The sequence below is a fragment of the Phocoena sinus genome, chromosome 14 (genome assembly GCF_008692025.1).
Source record: "Phocoena sinus isolate mPhoSin1 chromosome 14, mPhoSin1.pri, whole genome shotgun sequence".
Classification (NCBI taxonomy): domain Eukaryota; kingdom Metazoa; phylum Chordata; class Mammalia; order Artiodactyla; family Phocoenidae; genus Phocoena; species Phocoena sinus.
This window is the reverse complement of record NC_045776.1, coordinates 7,176,483-7,186,380: the sequence shown is the minus strand read 5'-3', so window position 1 is coordinate 7,186,380 and position 9,898 is coordinate 7,176,483. Positions and strand designations below refer to the sequence as shown.

Sequence of the window (9,898 nt, the reverse complement as noted above, 5' to 3'; positions counted from 1 at the left end):
GATAACACTTACCTTACAAATAGATTATTGTTAAAATAAAGTAGATAATATACACCAAAAACTACTTAAATGCCTTGCCTGTAAGATATACATTACCTAGTAATAACAATCATTATGGACCACTTTTGTGCACTATCTCAGGTAATTTTCACAACTATTTAATATACTTAATATCAAAATATCAAAAACCCCTCCCCCACTCCCACCCCCTTCTTCAAAGACATTGAAGTTACAACTGAGAAACTTAAGGTCACATAACTATATGAATTGTCAAAGCTGAGATGCCAGACCAGCTCTGCCAGACTCAGAAGCCCATGTCTTGATCCTGTCTCCTGGAAGAGTCAGCTCAGTCCACTGCTAGCTTAGTGCTTATCAAGCCCTGCTGACGGCCCCCAGCTGGCCTTCTTTAGATCATATAAGGAGACACCAGCCCCCTGATACTCCAATCTGTCCCATGTCTTTTCCTTCTGAAGGGCTTACAACAAGAGGGGTGGATTGAAAAGTTTGCTTCTTTTCTAATTACCACTTACGATTATCACTGAGCTCTCTGACCATTCTATTTCAGTCAACATTAACTGTGATTAGATATTTGAGAATTGAGTTGTATCTAAATCAGGGTAGCAATAATGGTAAATTCAACTAAGAACTGAAGATGACAGAAGGTCTGGTGAATCACACATAACAAATGACATCAACCTTATGTATAGTATTCAGTCATACAAACCAATTGGATCACCTGGCAATCCAATTTTTAAATTATTAATCATTTTGTGTTTAGATGAGAATTATATATTCAACATTTATAGGAATTAAGATCAATTACTTGCACTTTTTTAAAGATAACAGCTTAACTGAGGTATAATTCAGCTACAAATTCACCTTGGGACAACTTTAAGACTTTTTTCCCTAGCCTTGTTTCCTCCTTAAAAGGTCCATACTATTCAAGAAATACAAGTTTTAAAGCCAACAATTATTAAGTTAGATATTTTTTTGTTTCCAACAAAAGGTTTCACATATTTATTACTGAGCTACACAGTGAGCAGTGGTGAGGAAAGATCAAGAAAAGAGGAGAGAGCCATTCCATTTCTCCCGTCAAACACAGGCAGCTGTTCCAGACACTAGTGATGTTCTGATACGGTAAGAATTGACCTTGATAGCGTAAATGTGTGCCACTTCATATGTGAGGCTCCTTATAGACCCAGCTTGGTTCTTCTGCAATGCCTTCTCTTGGAGTTGTACCTGATTTTATTACCAGTTTTCATTGGAATCCACTGGAGAATGGGACGATTCTGCTTTTGTTTCTTGGCCAGGAATCGCTTGATCCTGAAGTCTTGTGGGAAGACACGGCGAAGAGCAAATTCAACCGCACATAGGATGGCGGACAAGAGAAAAGAGCTTAAGTTAGATTTTAATGCACTTTAGTCACTTTTCTTTGATGAAAAGAGAAATAAAAATGTTCCTGTTGCTTCTCATTGGCAAAAATCCAATTTGCTGTTATTGCTATATGTTGGGACGGTTCAGCCAATTTCCAAAGAAATGAGTCAAGTCACCAACACGCAACTTTACGTCACACTACCTTGGAATTCGGCGGCGCAAACAATAGTGAACTATTCCTGCATAAAACCCCACTAACAAGGACTAAATGGAAAAGCAGATGGCTTGAAACAAGGAATAGGTTTTCTTTTAATAAGCACATTCTACGGTTAAGCTAGACAAGGTGTGGGGAAGGGCTTCCCTCCCTGGCCCTGCTCGGGCGCGCGTGCTCGCCCGTCCCTCCCTCCCCGCGGTCACCGCGCCAGGTGAGCGGACCTCGGCCGCGTGGAGGCCGCCGCCCGACCGCAGGGACAAGGGCAGGGCCGGCGGCCGAGGGCCGAGGACATCTTCCTTTCCGCGTCGGCCCGGCCGCCGAGGCGGGGAGGCTGCAAAGGCAGAGGCAGCACCGGACAAGCGGCCGGGCCAGTGGGCGCGGGCGGGGCGCGCCGGGCGGGCAGATGCCAGGACTCCGACTCGAGCTGGGGACCGGCCCCCCGGCCCCGCGGCGCCTCCGGCCCCGCCCCGCACGCCCCCACCCCCGCCCCCACCGGCCCACCCCCCAGCGCAGACGCCCGCCGGCGCCGCGGGCCGAGTGGTGGGCGCGGAGCGGCCGGCTCGGCTCCTCGGCTGCGGCTCCAGCTCAAGCCGGCGCCCGGCGCGCCCCTCCTGGAGGAGGAGGAGGAGGAGGAAGGAGGCGGGAGGAGGAGTTGCGGGAAGGAGGGCCGAGCGCGGCAGTCGTGCCGGCGCTGGGCGAGGAAGCGGAGCGGGCGGCCGCCGGGTGAGCGTCTGCGGAGCCGAGTTGGAGGCTGGGTCCGGGCTCGGCTTCCCGCCCCCTCTCCTCGGCGGCCCGGGGAACCGGCCGCGGAGGTGCCCCTTCTCCTCCGGCCGGCGGGGCGGCTCCGGCGCGGAGGGGGTCGGGGAGGCCTCCCGGCGGGGAGCGGCGAGGGTCCCGGCGGCGTGAGGCCCTGCGCGCCTCCGTGGGTCCGCGGGCGGGGGCCGGGCCGGCGGGGAGCGGCGTCCGGGAAGCCGGTCTGGGGAGGGCTGAGGCCTGCTTCCGCCGCGCGCCGGCCGGACCCCTCGGCCTCTCGTCCGCCGCGCGCGCCGGGCCCGGGCCGCCGCCTTTGTTGCCCGCAGTCCGCCGGGGAGAGGCCGGGGCTCGTCAAGGCCTGGGGCGGCGGCGCGGGGCCTGCGCGCTCCGCAGCCCCTCGGCCGCGCTCGGACCCCCGGGCTGTAGGCCGGCGGCCGCAGGGCGGGCTGGGGGCCGTAGGCCGCGCCCGTGCCGTACCCCGGGGGGTCGCGTCTGGCCGAGACCCTGGTCTGTTCCGCGCGTGGAGGCGCCGCCGGACCCTCACGGGCTCGCGCGGGCGTGGGGACTAGAGATGTCAAGCCGCCCCCGAGACGGGCCTTGATTTTCAATTTGCTTCAGGTGTTGACAACTTCAGGTACACCTTTGTGGTTCATTCTGGGTCAGAACTACTGACAGTTCTCGGGGGCAGGTCCTGGCGCAGAACTTGGAATGTGTGCGGTCGCCTGTAGGCCACCTTAACATTTAGTCGGAATGTGGAATTTTGGGTTGCCATCCGTACTTTTTGGAATTCAGGGCCAGGTGGGAATATGTGGCGGAGCTCAGGCTTCCGGTAATGAAATATATAATGTTGAATTCAGTTCAGCAGATGTTTCGTGAACGTCTACCCCGGAAAAGGCGATATGCCGCTTTACTGGGTATGAGGACGGAGAACGTAGTTATCACAATTATAATGTGAATGGTTTCCGAATGTGTTCTTCGTGGACCATGTTCCTTGGAATAAAGATATATGTGTATTCAAGCAAAAGTAAACTGCTATCTACTTCAAGATGAAATGTCTGAGGTTTTCTCAACCATAGTAGGTGTACATTTATCCTGACTTTTTTTGTTAACCTAACAAATATCACAACATAAAATCTACTTAGCTTACTTGAATGAATGAATCTTAAGTGGACTGTTTAGTGCTGTGGGGAATCAGTTTTGTTTAGAAACATGAACGGCGGTTGTTTATCACGTTTCACAGAGGAAACCCGAAAACATAGCCTGTGATCCGTTCCCCACGCTTTCTTATTTATTTCTCAGTGCCGCATCAGGTAGCACGGATGTGGTAAGTTTCGGAAGCCATTCCAGAATATACAGCACAGAAGATGTGGCCTCAACCCTCTGGTTCCGACATTGTCCCTAATGTTTTCTTTTTGCCTTGGGGGAAGCTGGCCCACTGACCTTGGGCTTAACTAGGACACTTAGAAGAATTCACCTGTGAGTTGGCAAGTGCTTTCCGCTGGTCTGGGTACAATCACCCAGATTATTCACCTGAACCTTTACCCTTTTTAGAGCTCCCTTTCATCTCTTTTGAAACATTTTTTCCTTTTTTTTTTTTATGATCTTTAAATACCTCCTGAATTGATGGGAAGTACATGGCACTGCCCCTTTCCCTTCTTTTAGTGGGAAGATGGGCAGGCCTTAAACACGGCGTCTGCAGGACCCAGGGGCACACTCTTGGTGTCACCTGGCACCCTCCCCATAGCACCTTGCAGGGAGTGGCAGAGAAAGGGTTTGGGTTCCACTGACCTGGGCTGCAGCCAACCTGGGCTGTGCCATCACCTGGGAGGGAAACTCAGCTGTACTGAATGGATTCCTACTCATCTCATGGTCCCGAGTGCGCCTTTAAAAAAAAAAAAAAAAAAAAAATTATTTATTTATCTATTTGGTTTCACCGGGGCTTAGTTGCAGCAGGCGGGCTCCTTAGTGGCAACATGCGAACTCTTAGTTGTGGCATGCATGTGGGATCTAGTTCCCTGACCAGGGATTGCACCCGGGCCCCCAGCACTGAGAGCACAGAGCCTTAACCATTGTGCAACCAGGGAAGTCCCTGAGTGCTCCTTTAATGGCCCTCTTCTTAGGGAACAGAAGAAAGCATCTTCTTAAGCCTGTCTTGTTGGGTAATGTCACTCTTCAGAGAAAACTCTGGTAGTTTTCTCCATTGTGGTCAGTTTTCAGGAAACTTTTGTGTTACTAACATTATCTTTTATTTTGCTCATGGAAGTGCCTGTGTGATCTTATTTAAAAGTCATAACATACTCCAGAAAAGGGAACTGTTACGCCCATTTCTGAATTTGTGGCAGTTACTGTTATCACTAGCTTAAAAATACACAGTCATGCAAAATGGATCGGTGCACACACACATACACATACAAATATACTGAAGTATGAGGTCAAATACCCCACGTTATTTATAATCCCGAATAACTAATGAGTGTGTATGCATCTATTTTGATACTTAATAAGGGTAGGTAGGTAAATGACCTAGAGTTAAAAAGATCACCTTTTGCTGTTTTCTGCTTGTTGCATTTTATGGGAAATGAAGATTGTCTATTTCAGTTCTCTGTCCTCATCCCTGACCTCTTCCACTTTTGGAAATGACACATCTGTGGCGCCTGGGTAATTTTGTAAAATTATTGTTTTTGCAAGGGAGAAATTTATAATATTAGTATGTGTCATAAAAAGGGGAAACTTTCTTGTATGACGAGTTTGATTGAAAGAGTTGTCCAGGTAGAGAGAGAGAGAAACAGCAGTGGGACTTGTTTTAAAGTGTATTGAGAGTGAAATTGTCATTAATATTTTTACGGTTAATTTATTATGCTGCACAACACGTTGGTTTAGCTAGTAAGAGGGAAGGCTTTTGGACTGAGGGCACATTTTACCTTAAACCAACTTCAGAGTCATCGTTGGTGATTCATACAAACATTAAGTTTTACTTTGTTGTGACGTTTGTTTTGGGTGACCGTTGGTCTTGTTAATGTTTGAAGAATAGACAGACTTAGATAAAGTCATTTAAGACTTCCATTCTCCCTTTGCACACAGAGGACGTTTTAGAGGTGTTAGGTCTTTAGGGAAGAGTGTACGTTACTAGCTTTGTGACCTTGAACCCATTATATAACCCCTTTGAGTCTTACTCCTCAAGTGGGACTAAGGTGGGGATGATCTATCTTGTCAGAGTTACTGTGAATACATGTATATTTTGTTTAAAGTAAAATCCAAACTCTTTACCATGGACCACAAGACTTCTGCCTGGTTCTTCAGCGCATTTTGAACAGCCCTCTCTCCGCCTTAGCACAAAGGTGTGGTCTAGCCTTTCTGTTCCTCAACATTCCAGGCTGGGTCTGGCTTCCTCCCCTTTGACAGTTTTCCTAGACTGCTCTTCAGTGGCTCCCCCCGTGGTTGGTTCGTTCTCAGGGTCACCCTCTCAGGGAAGCCTTCCCTGACCACCCCTTCCTTCCAGCTCCTTCAGTAATCCCATTTTATCAATTCGTCTGTTTCTGATACAACGTTCATTACTAAGTTCCTTGTGGGGGGCGTGGGCTGTGGTCTTTCTCCTTTGTCTCCCTCACACATGGCATGGAGCCTGGCCACTGAGTGGGCACGTGGTATACAGAAAGCACTTGTAGCTTTTACATGTTTGTCTGCATGTTAAAGGCAGAGGTGTGCTGGCTGGATCTTAGACATCCGTTGGGTTTTTTGTGTTTTTTATTTATCCCTGGCTGAGTTGATCTGCTCAACTGAATAAATCATAGCACTGATAAGGCCAACGTTCTCGACACTACATGGCCCCAAATCGCCACACAGGGAGAGCTACATCTTCTTGTAGAACCGCGGTGTGTGTCTGAATTCACTCACATGCCCCACTGGCTGGTCGTGAAGATGCACAGGCCTCTTGTCGCTTCTGGAAGCACAGTTAACTGGAGTGTGAGGAGAGTAACGGCCCCAGAGCACATTTCCCTTGATGCTGCCTTACAGAGCTTAGCAAGGTAAAGCTTCAGTTGTCTGGAACCTCGGGCATCCTCAGAATTAAGCAGGAAGGAAGGACTCGTTAGGAATTAGGCAAGCCAGAGACCTGGGTGACTGACCGCAGCTGGTGAAGGCAGTCTCTCATAGGGTTGCAGATCGAAGTTTGAATTTCAACACCGTGATTTTATAGGGTAGGTTTTTAAAAGAAAACCAAAGTCTTATTTGTCTTATCTGTAAAATAATCATGGTGCCTTCCTCAACATTGGTGTAATAATTGAGATAACGCATGTAAGTGTATGAGTTCAGTGCCTGGCATATAACAGGTGCTAACAGTAATAATTAGTTTAAAACATACTGTGATTAGTTAAAAGGAGTATTCTGGTTGATCAGCAATATCTGCGTAAGACTTGGTTTTTCTTGTTGAGGAAGCCCCGTGTGGGGAAGCGGTGTGAGACCAAAGAGACGAGAAAAATGGAAGTAAAAGAGGAAGGAGAATGGGAGTCTACAGAAGTATTACTGGTGCAGCTGCTAGAATTGTGAGGGTTACACATGGGTGCAGTATAAGCAGCGGTGGGTTGACTGGCTCTGGGTCACTGCAGTCAGTTGGTGGGAAACCTAGAACAGAAAGGTACTGCATGTGGCCACCTGCAAGGCCCTGGGCGCTTGTTCTCCTACTGATTGTTTTAATATTGTCTTATCACTCTCAACAGCCATCACACTGAAATTTTTTCTTAAAATTATTAAAAGGGCATCACACTTGGAGACTATGTTTGGGGAGCGGTGGCTATCCCATTGTCCTTGGGAGCCGACTCTTGAGTAGTAGAGAAGAAGGAAAGAAGAAAACACCACATCTCTCTGAAGGCCTGGGAGACGAAGTTTCCTGAGCACCAGTAAACCCTGCAGGCGTCACTATGCCGTCCTGAAATCTTCCAGCAGGTAAATTTGATCATGTGAAGAGGCGTCTGTCTATATACAGCATGAGATTAATGTACACACTTGTGTTTAAAGTGTCTCTTTTAAGAAGGCAGAGGAATATATGGCTCTTACTAGATAAAATTTCTATCAAAAACAATTTTAAGACTTTAATGTTACTCTTTAAAACTATTTAGAAAAGATGTGTTCAGCATGTGCTCTAGATCACCTATTATTCGGTGCTGCTTGCTGTCGTACTAACAGTGATAGACATTATTCTGGCCACACCAGTGACACACTGGGTGGTGTTAGCAACAGGGTTAACACACTTTTAAAGTAAGATGAATTCTTACTGGTAGACTTGTTATTTCATATGATTTTCCTTTTGTTTTGATGTTTATAATAATGAAGGTGTTTGTTATTAAACCTGAGTTTGGGTTTTAAAGGAAATATCATCGTCCCTCTAACAATAGTCATTTTTGTCTGTTGACATTGCTTTTAAAGTAAAAAATATATATAAATTTAGGGAATAACATTATTACCAAATACCACTGACTGTCAGAATATGTAAGCACGTACCAAACATAGAATTGTATTAGGATTTAGTGGTTTTGTACATTGGCAGAATTACTGCCTTTTAGAATTAGAAGGAACCTTCTGATAACCTCATCCTTATGCAGATGATGAGGAAATTGAGACTAAGAGTGGTTACATAATTTGCCCGAGTCACAAACCACATTGCTGACAGATTTTAGAATGCAACTCTTTTCTTGCTGTTGCTGCAAGATGTTTTCATTTACTTCTGGTAGCCAGGAAATTTGGATTTCTGTCTTCATGGAGGATGTCACAGTTGAGCTGACTCTTGGAGGGTGTTTGGGAAGATCTGTAGAGGGCAAGGACAGTATCCCAAACAGGCTGAGCAGTACGAACTATACCGTCAACCTAGAGATTCTTTTCTCTCCTCTCCTAAGTAGGGTCACCTGTTTTCGATTTCTTGGTTTACTTCTTTGATGTGATGGAGCTTAACCTCCTAGTAGCTTCCTAGTAAGGTGATGGGGTGTGTGTGCGTGTGTGTTTGAGACCTTGCATGTCAGAAAATGTCTGTGTTCTAAATATTTGCTTTATAGCCTGACTGTATAGAATTCTAGGTTACTGTTTTAGTCAGCATAGAATGGGTTATGCTGCAATGGCAGACTAACTCTGAAATCTCAGTGCGTAAATAAATGCTTATTGCTTGGTTTCACCCAGTCTGCTGTGGGCCTGGTGCTCCTCTGGCATCTTCCTGCAGTTCCCCGTCATATCACCCCATGGCTCCAGGTTGCCACAGCAGGTGCAAAAGAGAGCTGACAGGTCACAAGCTGGCGTAAATATTTGGCCCAGAAGTAACGCATGTCACTTGTGCTCACAACCCATTGGCCAGAACCAGTCACGTGGCCCTGCAGGGGTGCGGGGAAACGTGCGTGTGCTCAGGAGGGTTGCTGACTGTAAACGTGTGCCGCATCGGAAGCAGACTTTCTCCTGGAATTTCGGAGACATTGCTCCACTAACTTCCAGCTTTCAGTGTTATCACTGTGTCAGTTGCCATCTCTTTCCCAGTCATTTGTATGTAAATTTTTTCTCTTTCTGGAAGCTTATAGTATCTTTCTGCTATTGTCTAAATTTTAAAATTTCAACACGATGTGCCTGATTATTAGTTTTTCTTCTTTGGGTGGACTGAGCATTCCATGGATTCTTCAGTGTGTATACTTGTGTTCTTCAGTTCAGGGGAAAATTTTAAATTTTCTTCTGTAATGCTTTCCCCTTCATTTTCTTTCTTTTCCTGACTAAAGCTCTTTTTTTGTTGGATGTTGGACCTCCTGGATTGATATATTAATTTTTTTTAGCCTCTTCTCAAATATTTAAGTCGGTTAATTTTCTGGTTCTTTTTTGGGGGGAGAATTTTTTCAGTTTTACTTACGTTGAATTTTTATTTTGGTTTATAGGAGTTTTTGTTTTCTAATTGTTCTACCCCCACTTTTTAATAAATAGCATCTGACTCTTGTTTCAGATTTGCGATAGTTTTTCTTAGGCTTGTTTCTGTTGCCTTCCCTTCCAGTAGGCTTAGATTTCAGCTTTCGCTCATTTGTTTAAGCCAGTTAATTCTGTTGTCATCTGTTTTCCAGTTTTCATTGTCCTTGTGTTTTTGTGTGCGTGTGTGTGGAGATAAAAAAGTATCTGTTTCATTAGAAGCTCATTCAAAGTTTTTTTCTTTTTAATAGTTTTTGTTTGTTTTGCTAGGATCAGTGAATATTAAAGTCTTTTACTTTGGGGGAAACCCAAATCTAATTTTTCTTTAAATAAAGGTTTTCAGTGTGTTTTCAGTTAGTGCTGTCATGAAGCCACACCTATGTTACTGAACTTTGTGCAACTTAATTTATGAAATGCCTGCTGATCTATGGTGGGTAACATGAATTATTTTTAAGTTGGATCATTTTAAAAGTGTCAAGAGATCCCCTGTTAGGCAGCCTATAATAAGTGATTACTTTTGATAATTAAGTTATCATTTTACAGTGTGTATAACCTTTTCCATTTTTTAAGATTTTTATATTTGCTTAATAGGACTGTATCATTCGTTTGAATAATTATTGCTCTGCAGGATGC

The 9,898-nt window shown here is 45.7% G+C and overlaps 2 protein-coding genes across 7 annotated transcripts in view; one reads left to right on the top strand and one right to left on the bottom strand.

Annotated features, from left to right (window-relative positions):
- Positions 1-1,787: 1,787 nt before the first annotated feature.
- On the bottom strand, positions 1,788-3,113 carry LOC116739041 (translation initiation factor IF-2-like). Its single transcript, XM_032603094.1, has 2 exons — positions 3,015-3,113; positions 1,788-2,906 (listed from the first exon to the last, which is right to left on the bottom strand). Exons 1-2 carry the CDS (start codon positions 3,111-3,113, stop codon positions 1,788-1,790), a joined length of 1,218 nt encoding a protein of 405 aa, XP_032458985.1.
- The window catches only part of SOCS6 (suppressor of cytokine signaling 6), a 33,941-nt gene continuing 26,156 nt past the window's right edge, over positions 2,114-9,898 (top strand). The window contains exons 1-3 of one of the 6 annotated variants that reach the window (XM_032602877.1): positions 2,328-2,975; positions 6,185-6,366; positions 7,094-7,282. The gene's annotated coding sequence lies outside the window, so the exon portion shown is untranslated. The other 5 variants (XM_032602876.1, XM_032602878.1, XM_032602874.1 and 2 more) reach the window with 5 other exon arrangements.

Bases quoted from the DNA above. Each gene is read 5' to 3' on its own strand.
- LOC116739041 (XM_032603094.1), bottom strand. From the start codon at position 3,113: ATGGCAACCCAAAATTCCACATTCCGACTAAATGTTAAGGTGGCCTAC. The intron at 2,907-3,014 runs GTCAGTAGTTCT...TGACATCTCTAG, and splicing joins AGGACCTGCCCCCGAGAACT to TCCCCACGCCCGCGCGAGCC.